At 40.5% G+C, this 22,226-nt stretch overlaps 1 protein-coding gene across 1 annotated transcript in view; it reads right to left on the reverse strand.

The window, feature by feature from the left end:
• LOC110210469 (uncharacterized) overlaps positions 1-22,226 on the reverse strand; it is a 59,835-nt gene that overhangs the window by 15,049 nt on the left and 22,560 nt on the right. The window contains 4 exon segments of the mRNA XM_078149146.1: positions 15,313-16,308; positions 17,273-17,386; positions 19,776-19,902; positions 20,500-20,562. Coding sequence (XP_078005272.1) covers positions 15,313-16,308; positions 17,273-17,386; positions 19,776-19,902; positions 20,500-20,562 — 1,300 coding nt within the window.

The raw sequence follows: 22,226 nt of genomic DNA on the forward strand, positions 1-22,226 counted from the left end.
TTGTGGATGATCATTGTGTTGATCACAGTTCCCAAGTTATTCAAAGCTGATTGTCTTTAAAATATTGTTATTGTATAAAATAATCTCCTAATTATTGTCACTTCACTTTGTATCAATTCATACAAGTCTTCCCTAAAACTATTCTCTTCATCATTTCTTTTTTTAAAAAATTTATTCATTTTTAGTTTGCAACATTCACTTTTATAAGATTTTGAGTTCCAAATTTTCCCCTTCCCTCCTTTTCCCCCCTTCCCAAGAATGCATACAATCTGATATAGGCTACACGTGTACGATCATATTAAAACACATTTCCACACTAGTCATGTTGTAAAAGAAGAATCAGAACCAAAGGGAAAAACCCCAAGAAAGAAAAAACAAACCAAAAAAAGGGAGAGAGAGGAAATAATATGCTTCAATCTGCATTCAGACTCTATAGTTCTTTGTCTGGATGTGGGTAGCATTTTGCATCATGAGTCTTTTGGAATTGTCTTAGATCATTGCATATTCTTAAGTCTTTCCTAGTTGTTCTTTACAATGTTATTGTTATGTAAATTATTCTCCAGGTTCTGCTCACTTCACTCTGCATCAGTTTATACAAGTCATCCCAGGTTTTTCTAAAACCACCTCTGTTATCATTTCATAGCATGCAATAATATCCCATTACTTTTGACAATTCCAGATTGATGGGCATCCTCTTAGTTTTTTTAAAATTAGACTAGCTAATAGTTCATTTTATTGTTTTTAAAAGATCCTAGTTTAATTTATCAATTCGATGGATTATTTTTTGCTTTTCTGCTTTTCAGAATTTATTTTGTTGTTTAGCCATGATTTTTTTATTTGTTGCATTTCTAGTTTTGTCCAATTCATTTATCTGTTCTTTCTCTTTTTGTTGATGAAAATGTTTAGAGATATACATTTTACCCTAAGGATTTGTTTTGGCTGTCTTACCCCAAATTTTCAGATGTACACTTCTTGTCATTTTCTTTGATGAAATTATTTTTTGTTTCTAAGATTTGTTCTTTGACCCACCAATTATTTAGTCCCAGTTAATTTTATTACTTTCTTTAAAGTCCTTTTATTGAATGTGATTTTATTATGCTGTGAATTTGATTATATTATGCTTTGCTACATTTGTTGGTGAGGGGTTTTTTTGTCCTAACACATTGCCAATTTAATGGAGCCATGCACAGCTGTGAAATATGTATACTCCTTTCCATTCCAAATCAGTGATTAAAAAAGAGCTAGCATATTTAACCTTTCCAAATTTTTATTCAGGACCTTCATTTTTTTCTTGTTTTCCTTTTTGTTTGATTTGTCTAAGTCTTAGAAGTATACGTTGAGTTCCCCAACTATTATAATTTCACTGTCTACTTCCTATAAATCATCTAACTTTTTTCTTTAGGTATTTAAATGCCATGCCATTCAATGCATATATATTAATTCCCTGTTCCTGGTGCCTTTATGTATGATAGAGTTTCCCTGTTTTTCTCTTTTAATCCACTCCACTTTTACTGCTTCTTTTTTTCAGATTATGATTATTACCTTTACTTTTTAAAAATTCATCGGAAGAAAAAAAAATAAAAAAAACAAAATTCATCTGAAGCGTAATTAATTTTGCTCTAGCTCCTAATTTTAAGGCTGTGTGAATATTTACGTTTTCAAGTGTGTAAACAACGTATTGGATTCTGCTTTCTAGTTCTTTCTTCTGTTTTATAGATGAATCCATCCCATTCATGTTCACTGAGTATTTCCCTCCCTGCTGTCCTCTTGTGCTTTTTCCTTTCCTTGCCTCCTCAACACCCCCTTAATAAAGACATACCAATATGTGAATTTAAAGAGAGTAATGAGAGAGAGGTATGCTCAGTACTAGTGTAATATTTGATACAATTGGCTTCTGCTTTCCCGTCTTCTCTTCCCCTCCCCAAAACCCCCAAATCAAGCCCTTTCCTTCCTTCTACATCCCTATCTATCTTTCTCTTTCTTTCCCTCACTTCCTTATTTTTTCTCCCTCCCATCCTCCCCTTTTTCTTTTCCTCTCCACAACCCATCCTCTGATGTTCGAGTTTCTTTTACTAATTCTAATCTCTCCTTAAATCTACCCAGTGCTGAATACAAGTGTCGGTTTATAATAAGGTCTTAACAAATGCTTATTGACTGGCTGAACTAATGGGTTTCCTCCTTCTAGACTCTCCAATTTATCTCCTACATAGCTGCCAAAATAATTTTCCTAAGGAGCATGGCTTGATAAGGTTACTCCTTGTGGTATGCTGGCTAATGTTTTACAACCAGCTTCCCAGAAATAAAAATGTATGTATGACATGCTTTTAAGTTTAATCTGCATTATTAATGTTTACTCCATCACTTTCTAAAGGCTAGATAATCAATAAAACAATAATTGAATCCTTGATTTGTGGCATTTGCCTATGTCCAAGGTGTAAATGCCCACACCGACAATTCAACAATTGACTCTCCCAAACCAGTTTGAGCTGAGTCCTCTACTGAAAATTTTTCTTTGGGTACCTGTTGCCTGTAGGATAAAATACAAACCTTTGCCAGGCTTTGAAGAACTGCACAGTCTAGTTGCAGCCTTATTTATACTTCATGAACTCTTACTATCCAGTCAAACTGGATTGCAAGCTGTTTCCTGAACTCAGCATTCCATTTCTCCATATTGATGCATTCTCATAAACTTCCCCCTTCTCCTTTTTTTTTTTTTGGTGAGGCAATTTGGGTTAAGTGACTTGCCCAGGGTCACACAGCTAGTATGTATCATGTGTCTGAGCCTGGATTTGAACTCAGGTCCTTTTGACTCCAGGGCCACCTAGCTGCCCCAATTCATTCCCTTCTTACACACTTTGAAGTGGTATTTTTGCAGCTCATGACCCAACTCCAACCACAAAAGGTGCTGGGCTCTCATAGACAAGGTTTTATCTAGGCAGTTTAACCTAAGAAGGTAACTTTTTTTCTCATCTGTTCATTGCTTCCACATGGAATTACTATAGGAAGTCTCCAAATGTAGATCAAGTAAAACGCATTTAGATTTCCCCAAAATGTGGGTAAAAGAGTCTTGTACAAGCACTCAAGCAACTCATATGCAAATCATGCATGGAACAACCTTAATTTCATCTCAAAGAAAATACAGACTATACAAAGAACTCATAGGAACCCCTAAAGAGGTATGGAGATCATATTAAGCACTCAAATAGCCTGTTGCCTCCCCCAGGAATGAAATGAACTTGATGTTGCTATCAGGGAAACTTTTCGACATTCTGGTTCCTTTTCCCCCCCAGGGTCCTAAACAGTCCCCCTCCCCCAAATTCATAGTACCACCTTGTGGTTTAGACTCGCTCTAGATGGTAAAGATACTGGGGGGGGGGGGCTCTAAACAAGTAATCTCTTTTCAATTGAACATGACCTGTCTGATTAACTCGTTAGCTTTGCTTGACAAGTAGAATGTTGCTCAGAAACTATGCAGATAGATTTCTTTCTCCAAGAAGCATGCGGTTGAGATAATCTTTCCCCTCTAAAAGGCTGATGCACAAACTCTCCAATTGAGGAGTTCTTGGTTTTGGGATTACCTATGAGGCATTTCCAAAGCTTACAGTACCCAAGAAATTTCCCTTTTCTGACTAGATAGCTTAATTCTGGAATCATTCTACCTACAAAAATTCATCATCCCCTTTCTTTTACCAAGGGTTCATAAGCATTGTTCATGTACATATACAACTACATGAACTATAGGGCCAAGTGAGAGTACAAATTCTGCTTTTACCATATTGCTTATGATGCTTCTTAGGAAAATCTCAGTGCTCTGGATGCTGGTATCTCTTGGGCTGGGAAAGACCCCTCATAGGAATTCTCTAATCTCCAACCTTGCTAAGAGGCAAGAGACTTTGAAGGTGTCCCCTAAAAGTCTTCAAAAAAAGATAATGCCCTGTCGTGTGAAATGTTTTCCTGTACTCAGCTGTGAGTGTGTTCTTCCTCCTTTCACCAGTTCAGTTCTCTTCCACTCCTCCCACCCCTTTCTCCTTGTACAGATTTCTACTTTCATACTCCAAGTATGTGAAATAATTTCTCCCATCCTTCTTCTCCCTTTCCTCAATCCTAGTATATTCCTTTCCCTCTCCCTTTCCATTCTTCTTTTAAGATCATCAAAATATAACAGACCCACTTCCAAGCTCTCTGTCTAATTAGACTCCCTCTATAACTCCTGATGATGATTATAGGATTCTTAGGGGACATATTTATCATCTTCCCATATTAGAATGCTAATAGTTTGTCTTCATTTAGTCCGTTATGATTGCTCAGGTTTACTTATTATTATTATTTTTTTGGCTGGGCAATGGGGTTAAGTGACTTGCCCAGGGTCACACAGCTAATAAGTGTTATGTGTCTGAGGCCAGATTTGAACTCAGGTCCTCCTGAATCCAGAGCCGGTGCTAGCTCTGCTAGTTCTGACCTGGGTTTGGGTCTGACCAACAAACCTGTAGGCTTGACCCTGGTTGGAGTTCCTATAGACTGATGCTAGACTCAGCCACTATCAGCCAGCTGGAAAACTCTGCAAGTTCAGAGTGACAGAACAACAGGCTTACCTTTGGTATGGGATTCTTTACCTGGTTATTTCTCTTTGAGCTGGAACTAAAAGCTGGAACTGAAATCTTGTTCCACTCCTAGGGTCAAAGCGAAACAGTTGCTGCTTTCTCAGTGCATGTGTTCCATATGGCCATTCCTGTCTAGAACCTGTCACTAGTGTCCATTCTATCTCTTTTTTGTCCACCTGGGAAGGAAAAATGACTCGCTGTGATATTTTTATTGGATTTCCCAACAAAGACAAGTTTGGCACATTTTCCAGATATGTATGGAGGAGTTAAAGGGGCCACTCTGTTGTGCTTCTTCCTGCTCTTCCACCATCTTGACCCTTCCTCTGGCATTCCCTCTTTGATAGAAATAAAAACCATCTATACCTTCTCACTTGTGAAATTCTTGATGATGTTCATGCAGAGATCCTCCATAGAGGATGCATTCAATGTGCTAGATGCTTTCTTCTAGGTCTTCTTTACATTTTGGGGGTGCCAGGACAAGGCCAGCCATATGACATTTTTGCCACGTGACTTCCTTTTCTGACCATATATTCCCTCCATAATATCTGCCTATGCCACTTCTTGTATATAGATCATGTTTGAAAATATTCTCTAGCCTACTTGTACCCCCTATGAATCTCTCCATTAATCACTCTTGGTTATCTAAACCTTTAATTTGTTAAGAAATTGTAGTGTTGCAAATTTGCAACTAAACAGCATCGCACAGAAACATTTTTGTTAAAGAGATAGTGGAATCTGTAGTCTGTCTAGTCCTTTTGTCTCTGTGGAGATTCTCAGGGTCCAAGGAAATGATTCTTAGAGGGGAGCTGGCAAAACAAATGCTGAGATTCTAGCTCAGCAAAGAAAATGCCATTCCTTTGCTGAAGTCCTGAAGCAAGCAGTGCCAGGGGCTGAGAGGCAGCTCAGGATTGATTAGGATGGTGAGGAGCAGACGCCATGCCACAGTCAGCATTGTTCAGGATCATCTGAGGACTGCCAATTACGATGAATCCTGTTTGCTGGGAGACTGGTGATCCAGGAAACATCATCTTCTCCACCTTCCATAGGTAGGGAGAAGGGGAGAGTAAACACCCTTTCACCTCCCATTCCTCTTTACCAGTGAGTTGCTTGTGCTCAGGACTATTTTTCTATCTGCCCTAAAGATCTAGGAGGGAGCAGACATGAGGGAGAAGAATTTATATTTTCTTTTGCATTTTAATTCCATTATTAAAATTATGTGATTATATTCTGAGTTCTGAGTCTAGTTAGTGCCAAAGGAAGAAACCAGCAAAACAGAAATATATAATGAATTTGGAATAATGAGTTTAAAAGTATGCGTGTACACATATATATGTATGCATATATGTACATATATGTACATACATGTGTATATCTATGTTTATACACATATGTATATACCTATATATTTACTCTTTTATCAATATTTCATCTCCTAGATGTTAATTGAGACGAGAACAAGAGCAAATTGCCACCCAATGAGATGCCATATTGGGGCAAGGAAAGACCACCATACTAATTCAGGATGTCAACCTGATAAAAGGCATCATGTGCAGAGACTATGAAAGTCAGACACAGCTTTAAAGGAATACTACTTGGTGGGTAACTCATTCCTCTGTGGTCTCCACTAACTCTTAGATTTCTTTCACCATCATACCCCAGCAGCTTTCTCACCCTGGAAGATGCCTCTACCACCAAGTCCCAAAAGCCTTCTTATACAAGAAGTTCCCTCTGCAGGGAGATCCCTGTGGTACCTTCCTCCGGTTAGTCAGTTTTCCTAAGAACATTTATTTTAAGGAAGCATCCAGGCCAGCCATTTTCATTCCTTCCTTCCTCCCCAAGCACCATTCCTGATTTTCTGGACTTCTTTCTCCATGCCCCCCCTATACTGGCACCTTCTCCTGCCTCCCCTCCCCTCCCCACCTCCACTGCACATCATTTTTTAGCTTTTTTTTATGTGTTGTCTTTACATTATGTATTGTCTTCACTTTTATGTATTAGAATGTAAGCTTCTTGAGGGCAGGTACTGTCTTTTTGCTTTTATTTGTATTTGTATTCCTAGCACTTAGCACTGGCAGCTAGGTGGTACAGTAGAGTGTTGGGCCTAGAGCAGGAAGGCTCCTTTTCCTGAGTTCAAATTTGGCCTCAGACACACTTACTAACTGCAGTCCTGGGCAAGTCACTTAACCCTGTTTGCCTCAGTTTTCTCATCTTTAAAATAAGCTAGAGAAGGAAATGACAAAACACTACAGTATCTTTGCCATGAAATTCCTCACTGGGGTCATGAAGAGTCAGACTGACTGAAAAATGACCAAACAACAAACATTTAACACAGTACTAGGCATTTAGTAAGCTCTTAACAAATGCTTATTGACTTAAATAATACATCTCACTATGAGCCAAGTTAAACCCCTTGTTTAGATTTTTACCTATGCAACAGCATGTATACGTAATATTCCAAGTGAATATCATATAGTATTTACCCCACATATGCGTCACATGTGTTTATGTTATAATAATTTTTTGTGCTGAAGTGTAGCTGAAATTGTTAACTAGTTTGTAGTTTTACAAATGTAATCTGGCTTGTTCTTTTCTTCAAATCTGCTCCCAAACACTTACTAGCTGTGTGACTCTGGACAAGTCATTTAATTTCTGTTTGCCTCGGTTTTAACTGTATAAGGGGAATAATAATAGCATCTATCTCACAGGGTTGTGGTATGGATCAAGTGAGATAATGTTTGTAGAAAGTGATTAGCACAGTACTTGTCCCAGAGTAGGCACTATATAAATGCTTATTCCTTCTCTCCCCCTCTATCTAATTAGATTCTCTCTATAACCTCCAATGAAATTAGGGTTCTGAGGAGATATATCCCCCATTAAACACTTCCTCCTCGTTTAGTCCTTTACGCTTGCTCCTTTTTCTTATTCTCTTGACTCCTGTTTTTAAATTTCAGAGTTTCTTCTCAGCTCTGGTCTTTTCATCAGGAATGCTTGAACGTACCTGATGGCCTGTTTTTTCTCTCTTTAGGATTATACTTTTTCTGGGTAAGTTATTCTTGGTGTAAACCTACATATTTTGCCTCTACTTAGAGTATCATATTCCAAGCTCTCTGCTCCTTGTTAGGGGTAACTGCTAAATCTTGTGTGATGTTGCCTGTGTCTCCTTGCTTCTTGAAGTCTTTACTTCTGGCTGCTTGCAGTATCTTTCTTTGACCCAGAATGTCTAGATTTTGGATATCATATTCCTTGGAGTTTTCATTTTGGGTTCTTTTGGGACATGACTGGTGGATCCTTTCTATTTTCATTTTGCCCTCTAGTTCTAAGAGATCTGGGAAGTTTTATTTTGTGATTTCTTGAAATATGATATCTAAGCTATTTTTTAGTCAAAATTTTCTGGTAGTTCAATGAGTCTTAAGTTATTTACCTTTGATCTGTTTCCTAGGTCAGTTTTTTTTTTTGTTATATAATATACCTTATGTTTTCTTCTATTTTTTAGTCTTTTCACTTTATTTTTAATATTTCTTGTCTTAAGGAGTCATTAACTTCTGTTTGGTTCATTCTAATTTTCAACAAATCTATTGTTTGTGTAAGGTTTTGTACCTTTTGTGACAAGCTATTAATTCTTTTCCCAATCAGTCTCCCATTTCTCATTTCTTTTATAATTCTTTCCTCTAAATACTCTCATTTTGTTTTAAAAAATCTCTTTTTTTTCATTTAATTTTTGCTTTATTTCTTTTAGGAATTCTAGTTTTATTTGTGCTCAAGATGCATTTTTCTTTGAGGCTTTGCTTGTGGGTATTTTGGAGTTCTCTTCTAGGCTTGGGTCTTGGGCATCTCTATAACTGTGATAGTTCCTTATAATAGGATTTTTTTTGGGGTGGCTCATTTCCCACTTTAGATTTTGAATTAGGGATAGGTTTTGTGCATTTCTGGTGGGAAAGTCTAGTCCATGTTTGGTCTTATTTTGTGTCCTTTAAAACTGCTTTCTCGTGGTGGTATGTTATGGTTTTCAGGGATTCCAGGGACAGAGCAAACTGGGAACCGGAAAGTTTTCAGTGTTCCCTAAGCAGTTTAATCCAGGACAAAGTCTAATCACTGCCTTCCTCATATGAGCTTTGTTTAAGCTTCTGGCCTGAGTTTGGGCCTGAGTAACACAACTGTGGGCTTGCCCCTGATTGGAGCGCTAATAAACTACTGTTGTACCCATCTACCATCGGTTATCTAGAAAGCTTTGCATGTTCAGAGCAACAGAACTGTAGCTTCCCCTTTGTTCTGAGCTTCCTACCCTGGTTATTCTGCTGCAGGCTTCATACCGGCTTGGGGGCTGGGTCTGAGAACCTACTCCATTACTGGAGGCGGAGCCACATAGCTGCTGCTCACTTCTGTTCCTGCCCCTTGCATTGTACCCAGCATCCTTGCCCTAGTCCACCACCCCTAGGCACCCTCCATAGTCCACACCCAGCCCTGGGTATAAGCCACAGAACTGCCCTTTGCTGCTTCCTGCACAGTATCAGACCTCTCTACAGGATCCACAACCTCTTCTGGTCCTAGTGCATGACCACAGGCTCTCTTCATTTTCTGTACTGGGAGGGTGCAGGTAGACTGCTCCTGACTAGACCCCCTCAATGTCCACAGACCTCGCCATCTCCCTATGTGAAAATGGAATAGAAAAATAACTCACTGTGATTTTATTTTCCTTGGATTTCCTAATTAGGGAATTGGTCTGGTGCAGTAATCTAGCTCAGCCCTGAGGAGCAACTCAGCTCAGCAGTTGATCAGTCAGATAGCTGAAACACTGTCCTGCCTACAGGGGAGCAACTTTTCAGTGGCCAGGACATACTTGGAAGTAAACTTGGTGGGGCAAATGTTTAGTTGCAGCCATTTTAAGTTTGAACCCACTCCTCCCCACCACCAAGTATCCAGGAGATATTATGTTGCCAGTTTTTTTTTGGGGGGGTGAGATCTGTTTGTACTTTTATTTTTGCTCTATCTTCTCAGTAAATATTCTTTTGTAAAAGCTAGTTGATGTTACCTATGGATGATACCAAGGTTGACATCAACCAATTAAATGTTCTGGGGAGATATTGACATATGTCAAAATGATATTGGGGCATTAATCATTCAGTGATTCATATTAGGGAAACACCCACCAGACTGGGGCTTGAGCCCGTAGCATTAGAGGAAAATACCATAACCCTTTTGGGTTACACCTACAATCCTAAGAGGCAGCAATAGCCAAGCTCTGTGGGGTCACTAGAGGACAGCTATGAGAGCATATAGATTAATGATCTGAACTGAAATTAATAATGTCAGTCCCCTTCCAATGTTCCTCACAGGATCAGCCTAATTAGAATACTTCCCAAGGACTGCTCTTCCCACTCCTCTTGGGAAGCCCAACCCAGGCAGGAAGTAAGCAGGGAGAGAGCCTAGAAACTCAACCAGAATGCTTAGCTATCATCCTTTGGGATCCTAAGGAAAAAGACTTGTTCTCTTCAAGAATCCTCTCAAGGCTCCTTGCCCTGTCCATAGGCATGGGCCTTAGACATGGGCTCTTTTTCATTGTCCTTAAAGATGCATCTCCCCACTCCCTATCCCCAAAGCTGAGGCCTGAAGGTTTCACTAGATTTATCCTTGCTGATGGTATCAATAAAGTATGTTCAGGGGATGGCTAGAATTAGTTACTGAAACTGGATTTCGTGTGCTGATTTTACCCTAGAACTACAGTCAACAGTGTCATCTGCAGAAGAGAAGGCAATCCTATATTTTTGCCAAGAAAACCCCATATGAGGTCACCAAGAATTGGACATGATTGCACGACATCTTTGGGCAGTTAGGTGATGCAGTGGATAGAGCACCAGGCCTGGAGTCAGGAAAACTCATCTTCCTAAGTTCAAATCTGGCCTCATACAACTAGCTGTGTGACCCTGGGCAAGTCACTTAACCCTGTTGGCCTCATTTTCTTCATCTGTAAAATGAGCTGGAAAAGGAAATGGCAAACCACTCCAGTATCTTTGCCAAGAAAACCCCAAATGGGGTCACAGAGTTAGACATGACTGAAATGACTAAACAACAGAGGAGTCTGAAAGGAAGGGAAATTTTTTGTAGTTTTAAGTAACCATAAACAATTACTATGGCTTAAAATTCCTAAACATGCAGCCAGAAGCAATTGCAAGTGAAATTTTCCTGTACCCTCAAAGAATGAGGATAGACTGGGCAAGATCTTACCTGGAAGGTCAATCAATGAAGATGAGTCAGGGTCAAATAAGCAGTTTTCAGGGAGAAAAACCAAGTAGAGCTAACTCCTCTCTCTAGTAGGGGAGACTGAGGTGTGAAGAAGAGGGGGATATGTGTGTGTGGGAATCATAGACTATCCTTCCCCCTCTCTTCCCCTCCACAACCCTAGGTAAGTCTTGGTGATTTGATTTGCTGGTTGATTCAACTTTCACATAGGAATAGGTGAGTGTTGTTATTTAAGGGTCTTAGGAAACCCCTGCTACCTAAAAATATCTACTCTAGACTACCTGAAATTCTACCACATGGGGTGTTATCAAGTAAACAGGGACTATTATATTGTGTTATGGGGTGGCAATCATTCACACCTTAGTATGAAATCAAAGGGAATGAAAGTAGTGGGAAAATGACAGGTAATTTTGGACCAGGGATGAGAGGCTGATGAAGGAGCATTTAGATAGAGCAGAATGGGATACTCTTTAGAGGAAGCTTGATGGAGATCAGAGTATTTAAGCTGCATAAGAAATTGGAAGCAAAGTAGGCATAGGAGCCAGGCAGAGGAAAAAGTGGGAATGCATTTAGAGGACCAATGAAGAGACTAAAGGGCTGAAGTGTTTGAAGATAAGGTCTGATAGACAGGATGTGGCCTGATTAAAGATCTTAAATGGCAGGCAGAGTTTAAACCTGATTTTTCAGGCAAAAAGGAAGCATTTGGGGCTTCTGAGCCAGGAACTGATATTTTAGGAAGGTTAGTCTGTCAGCTGTATGCAAGATGCATGAAGAAGGGACAGAACTGGACTGAGGAAGACAGTGGGGAGGCCAGAAGGCCCTCACTATGCTGGTGGCCGAGGAAATGCAGAGAAACAGGCAAATCAGGATCAACAGGAACTGGTGGCCGATTGGATACGAAAGAAACAAGTCATTCATTTGTTCCATAAATATTCATTGAGAACCTACTATCTGCAAGGCACTGAGGGAACAAACAGGTCCTGACTCCTTATCAGGCTATTTTGAGACCAGAGAGCAGTGGACTGCAAACACTGTATTGCCTGTTACTTAGACTGATAGGGTCTGGGGGCCTGCCTAAGCTTCCTCATCTTTGAAACGAAGGGATCGGACTGGATGGCCTGTAAGGTTCTTTCTAGCTCTAAATCTACGGTCTTCTCTATAAAGATAACTAAAAATGACAGCGTACAGTAGCTACCATTTATTTATATGATACCTTGAAGAGTTTTACACACATTCTCACTTGAGCTTCACAGCTCTGTGAGGTAAATGTTATTACCTCCCTCCCTCCATTTTAGAGATGAGCAAACTGAGAACAGAGAAGTGACTTATCCATCCTGGATGGATCATCCAGCAAGTAGAAAGTGTCAAGGGCAGAATTCAAACCCAGACCTTCTTCAAGTACAAAATTCTCCACTCCACCACACTGCCTCTCTAGGAGGAATGATGCAAACAAGGCATTCTGGGTAAAAATGAAGGCTAGAACACCACCGAAGAGAGAAATTACTTCCAGGGGAAGGAATCCAGAAGGACTTTCTGGAGAGCTGGAATTTGAGATGAGTCTCGGAGCAGCAGGATTTTAGTGGGTAGAGATGGGATGATGGGGACAATCCAGGCAAATGAAACATCCACTCCTATAAGCCAGAAATCAGAGAAACAGCGCAAGGGGGAGAGGGTCAGGGGTTAACGTGGAGCTCTGGGTGGAGGAGGAATTAGATTGGGTAGGTAGAGTAGAACCAGACTGTGGAGATGCTCAAATGTTAGGCTGGGTCTGGATTTAATCCTATAGGCAAAGAAGAACTGATGAAAGTTTTTGAACCAGAGTGAGGAATAATCCCAGTGGTGTTTAGCAAAATTAACCCAGCTGCAGTGTGTAGAATGGACTGAATGAGAGCCTCAAGATAAAGAACTTAGGAAGGCCACAACAGAATGGCTATGAGGGTATAAGAACCTTAATAGGAAAGTGTCAATTGGAATGGAAGGAATGGGTGTAAAAGAAAATGTAAAGAAAAAAGACTGGCTTTGGTCCAAAATGATTTCAAGGTCCAGACTGGGAAAGCGAACACTGGGTTATTTGGGAAGTAAAACTGGTTTGTAACATCAAAGATAACAAGTTTGGTTTCTGATGTGTTAAGTTAATAATGAAATGAAACATTACAGTGGAAAGAGTGGGCATTAGAGTCAAGACAACCTGTGGTCAACTCTTACCACTGATTCATACTAGTTGTATGACCCAGGGTATATCATTGAACTTCTTGATGTTCTAGGGACAGCTAGGTGGCACAGAGGATAGAGAACTACTGGAGTCAGGAGAACCTGAGTTCAAATGTGCCTCAGACACTTGCTAGCTGTATGACCCTGGGCAAGTCACTTAACCCATTTACCTCAGTTTTCTTATCTTCATGCATCCTCTCTTCCTGCATCTTGCATACAGCAAAATGGAGATAATAATGGCACCTACCACCCAAGATTGTTGTGAGGGTTGAGATATTTGTAAAGCACTTTGTAAACCTTAAAGTGCTACATAAATGCTAGCTATTAGCATTATTTCTATAAGTTGCAGAAAAGTTGCCAACCCGCATTTCTAGTACTAGTTGTCTCAGTTCCCTATTCCAATGAAATCAGTCTTTGTCTTCTAAGTTTAAAGTGACAGAGGAAAAAAATTTTTAAAAATAAAGTGATTAGAGGAACAACCAAATTGAGATTTACCCCAGGTAGTTAGCACTAGATGACAGGAGCACAGGTAAGAGACCAAGAGAGCAGATTTTAAAGACTTAGATTCTTAATTACTAGTCCTTTAAGATGCCAGAAGGACTTCCACCCCCTCCTGCCAAGTTGAAAGAAGGCCACAAATGCCCTGGCCCTATCATAAGCCAACTCATATCAGTTACGAAGAACTAAGAACACCCCTCAAACCAGTTTCCTTATGGTTTGGGGATATACTGTTTCCCACTTTTCACTTGCCCCATCGGACTTGTCTTCATATTCATAGATGTATTCACTTGTCCCCCTGGATTTGGCATCTTTGTGCTCCTTGCATCCTACACTTCATCAAAACCCACGTGTAACTGCATGAAAACACACTCAAACTTTGGTCCCTGCCCCCCCAGCTTTCAGTAAGATTGACGGTGTTGCTGCTGAAGCTCTATGTACAGAACAAATGGAGAAGAGGAAGAATGCTGGTTTACTGGCTAGACTGATTGCCTGTCCAGATGAACGAATCTCTTAACTTTCAGGGCTTCCAGTGTTCTATGGCAGGATTCCAACATCAGTGAAGAATTGAGAATGAGAAACATGGTGGTGGTAACTGAAATCATTAAGTAGCTTCTCCTAAAGGAGATATTTGGAGAGATGAAACCAAGGGGCCAGACTCAAGAGAAAAACTAGTTATAAGCAAGAAAGAAAAAAGAGCAGTGTCTCACTAAAGGTGGAAGGCATGAAAATGAGTTGTCCTGTTATGGTAACAGAGGAAGGTTTCAAAGCAGCAGTCAAAAGTGTCATGTGGAGTAGAGAGGCAGTAGGTACTGAATAATAAATAGGCCACTGGATTCAGATGGAAGAAAATTGCAGGTAACATTTGAGAAGAGATTCAGTAGAGCATAAAGAGTTAAGAAGTCAATGGGTAATGAGAAAGTAGAGGCAATATGCAGGTTTAGTCAGAGGGGAGAATGGTGAGCCTGGTATCACATTTCTTTGTCAGAGTGGGAAGCCCACACTTAATTGGGCTAGGAACAAAAGTGATTTAAGCTCTTAGATGGTGGGTCAGAAATAGTAAATTAGGTCTGAAAGCTAGAGTTTATGATAACTGAAGTTTAGAAGGGCCAAAGTCCAAGTAAAACTAGCATCCTAAGAATCAGGACATAGGAAGACCCAAGTCAGGACTTAAGGAGCAAATCCCAGGAAAGCTGCCAAGTGGAGCAGAATGGAGTCATAAGCAGAGCCAGTAGGCTTGTGTGTCGACTGAGTGCTTTTTCACAATGGACTGAAAGTATTTATAGTCCTGCTATTAGGGTTTCTAGGTTCTTAAAGGGCTGATGCTTTCTACTTTAGGTGGAGGCTTCCACAGGCTTGGGGCACTAAGCCATCTGTTAGTAAGGGGCCCAATACATATGATCAGATAAGGGAACATGTATGTCTATGAGGAATTTGGGATTTTCTTTCAGTATCTGTGTCTCCTCCATTTTTTTCCTTTATGATGAACCCTAGCAATACCTAAGGAAGACTGGTTTTGGTAGTGTTCCCAGAGCTATATTTTGCTTTTAAGATGCCTGACTCTAAATTTATGACATGGCACCTATAGGCCATTTGTTCAAGGAATTAGGAAGCAAAAGAAAGGGAAAAAATAGAATAGCAACCAGAAATAGCAGATTTAAGAAACATTTAAGATTTATCTCCCCATCTTAATATTTTAATAGGGTTTCTTGTCCCATGAAAGGATAAATGAAGTTTTCCCCAAATTCATAATATTCCCAGGGTTACTCTTTGGCATAACGTCGTTGATGTTGGATAACAGATGACTTGCTACTGAAAACCTTTCCACATACACTACATTCATAGGGTTTCTCTCCAGTATGAGTCCTCTGATGTCGATTAAGGTGACTTTTTTGATTGAAGGCTTTCCCACATTCATTACACTCAAAGGGCTTCTCTTTACTATGAATTTTCTGATGTTGAGTAAGGGATGAGCGGTCAAAAAAGGCTTTCCCACATTCATTACATTCAAAAGGAGTCTCTCCAGTATGAGTCCTTTGATGTCGAATAAGGGATGAGAGGCCAAAGAATGCTTTTTCACATTCATTACACTCATAAGGCTTCTCTCCAGTATGTGTTAGCTGATGTCGAGTAAGTATGCTTTTTTGGCTGAAGGCTTTCCCACATTCATTACATTCATAGGGACTCTCACCAGTATGAATCCTTTGATGTCGAGTGAGAGATGATCTGTCAAAGAAGGCTTTCCCACATTCATCACATTTGTAGGGCTTCTCTCCAGTATGAATTCTCTCATGTACAGCAAGGGATGAACGGTCATAGAAAGCTTTCCTACATTTGCTACATTCATAGGGACTTTGTCCTGTGTGGGTCATCTCATGTCTCCTAAGACTGCTGCTGTGGCTGAAGGCTTTCCCACATTCCTTACATTCATAGGGCTTCTCTCCAGTATGAGTTCTCTGATGTCGATTAAGGGAAGAACGATCAAAAAAAGATTTCCTGCACTGATTACATTCATGGCTTCTCTCTTTAGTGTGTTTTTTGGTAGGATTTATTGATATTTTCTTGAAACTTCTCTCAAGAGAAAGTGGTTTTTCTCTTGTCTCCCCTTCAGAGTTTTCCCTCTGCTTCTCCACTCTGTCTTCAGGTACAGAAATCTCTCCCCTTATTCCTTCTGTTAATGTGCCTGGTGATCCTTCTTTTTCAGAAATGTTCTGCTTTAGAATTGATTCCTGGATTTCAGGCACATGCTCCCAGCCTGAAACTAAGAGAACATACAAATGTAATTTGTGATAAGGACAGAGTATTCTCTTTCTGTTAAGAAAATAAAATGCTCTAGTGGAACAAAAGGAGAATTAAACCAAAAATAATGAGGACTGGGTATTCATGTAATTAGGTACATCTCCAAACCAGTCTTATAAACTATGGAAAGCTGAGGAAATAGGAGAGGAGAGAGGAGCAGAGGAAAGAACTAGGAAGCCTGGGGGCAGGGGGAGGGGGAGAGGATTATTATCTCTCTAATCAGTGTGAGCAGAAAATATGAGAGAACCCATCCAGGAATATGGTAGCATATTGTTGTGGTCATCTTTAAGTGGAGAGGAAGGTAGAAGGTAATGAGTAGAAATTCTATCAAGGAAAGCATAAGAATTAGGATGGATATGGGAAGATACAATTTTAGTGAGTAAAAAAGGGTGGTCTTTGGAAAAAATGAAAAGAAGGAAAGAGTTGGCGGCTGGCAACATGAAAAGAGAAGCACAGAAATAACATTTGAGGAAAAAAAGAGACTCTCCTCCACCCCCCCCCCAGGTCACAAAATGTAACAAAGCTTTGTTGTCTGGGTCCGTTTACAATAACAATCTCAGCAATCCTTGGGGTAGCTGAGGAGATCTCTCTCATTAAACATCTGGGCTGTTATTGCCACTGAATCCCATCTGTCTGGTTATCTTTCACAGGCAGCTGGTGACACAGTTGTAATAACATTGGTTTGGAGACAGGAAGACCTGAGTTCAAATTCAGCATCAGACACCTACTAGCTGTGTGATCTTGGCTAGTCATTTAACCTCTGTCTGCCTCAGTTTCCTCAACTGTAAAATAAAGATAATAAAAGCACCTACTTCACAGGCTTGTTGTAAGCATCAAGTGAAATATTTGTAGAAAAATATGCTTGGCACATAGTAGGCTTCATATAAATGCTTATTCCCTTCCCTTTCCCCCTTTAACTTACGTACCTAGAGAAGTATTTCTTAGTACTGCTTTTTCTTCACTTCCTTGCAAATCAAGTATCCAAGGCTCTTCCCCTTGCTCCAACTGGAAGATCACATCAGGTTTGGAAATGGGAAGCCCTGTTTATAGAGAAGGGAATGGATCAGAACAGTTTGAATCTATCTCCAAAGTCACTCCTATGCCCTTTTTCTGCAAGGAAAGACAAGGAAAATATAGACCCATATTGCATGATAATTTGAAGGACCTACAACACATTGCTTCCTACAGGACATGACAGGAAAATCCAAAAGTAGTAGCAAAAATTTTTGAAGAAGCCTCGGGCTCGGGGCAGCTAGGTGGTGCAGTGGATAGAGCACCAGTCCTGGAGTCAGGAGGACTTAAGTTCAAATCTGGCCTCAGACACTTACTTGACACTTACTAGCTGTGTGACCCTGGGCAAGTCACTTAACCCCACTGCCTAGACCAAAAAAAAAAAAAAAAGAAGAAGAAGAAGAAGAAGAAGAAGCCTCAGGCTTGTGTTTCTAGGGCTTTAGTGGGGTACAATGAACTACCTATTTTCAACTCTATAAACTGAAAAACTTTAATTTTATAAATAGAAATAGAAATACCTGGTCCCCAAGGCCAAAAAAGAATAGAAATCTCTGGTCTGAATGACAAGCCAAAACTCAGGATAACCAAGTCAGGAGCTGCACAGCCATTACCAATTTTTACAATGTAAGTCCACCCAAAGAGCAGTTGAAATGGTAGCCCCTCCTTCCTCTCTGGACCTCGCCTGGTGCCCTTTTTGCCTGGTGTTTTACTATTCCCCCTTTATAGGCACCATTAGCTTACACTTTCTTTAGTCTAGTTTTCATCTGACCAAACCTTGGTCACACTTCTTTTCTCTAGTGTGCCCTTCTCCCTCCTTCCCTTCTATTTGGTTTTGAGAATAGGAAGCTTCTCTTCTATTTAGGGTCCAGGTTTTCCCATAAACTGTAAGTAGCCACTTTCATCTTTTCTCCATATCTCTGGTCTCAGAAAATCCTATCTGTTCTACTATATGATCTCATCATAGTCTATTACACAGTTTCTGCAGTTTCCCTGTAAGGTCCCTTGGATATTCCATTACACACTGTGTCTATCCAGTTCACACCTAAGGTACATGAGGGAATTCTTGATGTCTACACATGCCATGTTAAAATTTCACCTGTGTCTCTTCCCAAGTCTAGATTCCTTGCCAGCTTTGCACCCACTTCTAAATCTGTGTGTTTTTCCTACCATGTTGTTGTTGTTAGTTGTTTCAATAGTGTCCAACTTTGTTACCCCATTTTGGGGTTTTCTTTGCAAAGATACTGAAGTGGTTTGTCATTTTCTATTCCAGCTTATTTTATAGATAAGGAAACTGAGGCCAACAGGTTAAGTGGTTTGCCCAGGGTCACACAGCTTAAGTATCAGAGACCAGATTTGAACTTAGGTCTTCCTAAGTCCAGGCCTGGTGTTCTATCCTACTACCTAGCTGTCCTTTTCTACCATATAGGGTACCTAATCCTTCTGTTATCATTCTTGAAGTACTCGCTTCTTTTGAGATCCTTGTCCTCTCCTGGACCCTATACTTTACCTAGCCTTTGTGCAAACAAAAGGACCAGTCACCTTCACAGTTAAACAGCAGTCATGTAGTTTAAAACATTTTCTATAAACATCTATTAATATTCCTCCACTAAAGACCTATCATGCTTCACTGAGGCACAGAGCTAATCCTGAGTTCTCCAAGGCTAGGCCTGTAGAGCAGGGACTCTGACAGGTTTTGTACCCAACTGAAAAAGGCTTCAAAGAGGGGCCTGCTTGACAGACTCAGAAGTTGTTGTCAAGGATGGGGCTAGCTAAGTTCAGAAAGCCTCAACCCCAGTTTGGTTTTTTTGGCTTTTTTTTTAGGCAACTGGGGTTAAGTGACTTGCCCAGGGTCACACAGCCAGTACGTGTCAAGTGTTTGGTCTGAGGCCACATTCGAACTCAGGTCCTCCTGACTTCAGGGCTGGTGCTTTATCCACTGTACCAGCTAGCTGCCCCCAACCCCAGTTTGTTGACTGAAGACTGAATCTGTTGGTCACAGAAGCTCATGAAGACGGTCTAGGAACCTCCAGAGGGCTTGTGATCTAGATTAACCATAGATCAACACCTTCACTGATCCTCAAAGTGCTAAAGAGAAACCCTCACACACTCTCATCCTTAAGATCTACACATCTGGATAGAGTGTTTCCTCATGCCCCCAGGTGTTAATGTTCTCTCCCTCCTCAAATTACCTGGTATTTACCTATTTGTGCATGTGCTGTACTTCATTCTCCTAGTAGCATATAAATGCCAGGCAGTGGCTGCTTTTTGTTTCTGCCTTTGATATCCCAAGTGCTTTGCATACATCAGGTACTTAATGAATGTTTACTGAATTAAATTTATTTACTTCCATTTAGTGAAGAGCTGTATTTTCTTAAAATGCAGGGCAGATTCTGAATCATGGGATGAAGCCATCCTTACCCAGTGAGATGAGGTTTCTATAGTTCTCCAGCATCACATCCTTGTAGAGGTCCCTCTGAGCCGGGTTCAGTTGCTGCCATTCCTCTTGAGTGAAGTTCACAGCCACATCCTTAAACGTAACTGATTCCTGAAACAAACAGATTCTGGTTCACTTGGGAACCCTTCACACCTAGGGAAAGAGAGTCAATTTAAAAGTATGTAGATAGTTTAGACCAGGGGTAGGGAACCTGTGGATTTGAGACCATATGTGGCCTTCTAGGTCCTTGGGTGCAGCCTTCTGACTGAGTCCAAGTTTTACAGAATAAATCTTTTTATTAAGGGGATTTGTTCTGTGCAGTCTGAATTCAGTCAAAGCACTTGAGGACCTAGAGGGTCATATGTGGCCTTGAGGCCGCAGGTTCTCCATCCCTGGTTTAGACATACAAGTGGTTCTGATGAGGATAAAGAACAAGTCCTGTGTACTGTGGAATAAGAGGCATATGACCCAGGGTAGAAATACCTTGTCCCCAGGTCATTGTGCCCATCCCTGGGCTTCACTAAGGGAGGGCACCATACCAGAGAACACTTCTTAAGGTGGGCCCAGTTTCCTAGGAATGAATACCTGGGGCTCTGATCTCTGAATGGGCCACAGCTGGATAGAGAAGATCCCTGATGAGGGAAGGAAAGATATATACTCTCTGGAAAAATGGGATTGAATTTCAATAGAGAAGAAAGTCCAAGTCACCTGGGAACTGGCTGTCAGGAATATGGGAGCCATTTCTTCTTCCTCTTCTTCTAGATTCCTCTGTTAAATAATGGCAGTCTGGAGAATGCAGGGCTGGGGAAAAAGAAAGAGGACATGAGGGAGCCTGGTCTTGTCTTATTACTCCGAAACTCACCAGGCCAGAAATCTCAGGTGAGTGTGACTTTCTTACCTTTCCTATACCCTATAAAGACGGAAGTTGGAAAGAGCACAGATGTGGCTGACTTGCTCTCTCTCAAGATCAGAGAAAAGGGTCAAGAATATTAATACCTGGCACTTTGACTGTATGTCTATGCTTACAATACACAGCAAGAGAAAGAGCTCTATTTCTGAGTCAGGACACATGGCTATGTGATTTGTAACAAGATTCAACCTTTCAGTCACTTTCAAGGAAAAGTATTTCCCACTCTCTTCCCTGTTTGACATGAGATATAAAGAATAGATGTTTTGACTTTCCCACCGGCCTCATGGCTACATGATGTAAGCATCAAAGAGTTAGCATAGCAGAGTAAGAACAACACAGAACTAGAAATCAGGACACTTGGCTCTGCCTATGTAGGTATGTGACCTATATGTAAAATTGGGCTAACAATAAACACATGGTTTTAAAATGAGAATATTCCTATAGGCCACTCATTAATATCATACTTGATATTCTCCTGAGGAATGCTTCATATCAGAGAATCTTAGAAACCACTGCATCCAACCTTTACCTGGTACACACCTGACAAGTGGCCATCTGGCTTGTGGTTCTAGTAAGAGGAAACCATCCTACCTCTCCTAGATGCCCATGCTGCTTTTTTTCCTCCTCCTTTTTCTTTTTTTCTCTTCTTTTCTCTGGGGCTAAGGCCACTTCTTCTCAATCTCCATATACTCCTCTGAGTCCTTCCTTCTAGCAGAACCAGTTTCTATTCTACAGAACAGTTTTTCATGTCTCTCCAAAGACTTTTCATCTCCAAGTTAAGTCCCCCTCAATTCCTTCCATCAGTCCCTGTCTCACAGATTTCCAGAAGGCTGAAGTTCCCTATCATGTACCTTGGTCTCAGACCTCCTAGACACACTCCAGCTCATGTCTTTCTTAAGTTGTGTGCCTAGGACTTAATGAAGAACTTCACATATCTTGACCAGATGGTGGTATTTTTGCCTCTTTGGGGACTTTGCCTATTTTGAGGACTGTGTCACTATTAATGTTGCATAGGACAGCATTTTAGGCTGCTGCACCCAGTGGGCTTAGCCCATTTAATCCCGAGCACTTCTTCACTTTAAGGTGTTATACACTGCCCCCTTCTTACATATGAGCAGTTGATTTTTGGAACTCAAGTGAAGAACTTTATTTTGTCTGTACTAAATATGGTCTTATTCAATATGACCCACTGTTCTAAGTATTCAAGGTCTTTTTGGTTCCTGACTCTAACATCCCTCATATGAGCTATCCCTTTAAAATCTGTGTTATCCAGAAATTTAACATACTTGCCTGTTATTCCTTAGTCAAATTATTGGCAAAAATATAATTAGCTCAGGGCCAAGGACAAATCACAGGTACCTCATTAGAGACCTTCTTATAACATGATGTTAGCCTATTAGACTACTCTTTGGCTAGTCAGCCAGGTCCAGATCCATGTAACTCTACCAGCATCTAGCCCCCATCTCTCCATCTTATCCACAACTGCAGCATGAGACTTTGTTAGATGCTGTGCTATGATTTCAGC

The sequence above is a fragment of the Phascolarctos cinereus genome, unplaced genomic scaffold, assembly GCF_003287225.1.
Source record: "Phascolarctos cinereus isolate Bilbo 61053 unplaced genomic scaffold, phaCin_HiC Scaffold_2;HRSCAF=192, whole genome shotgun sequence".
Lineage (NCBI taxonomy): Eukaryota > Metazoa > Chordata > Mammalia > Diprotodontia > Phascolarctidae > Phascolarctos > Phascolarctos cinereus.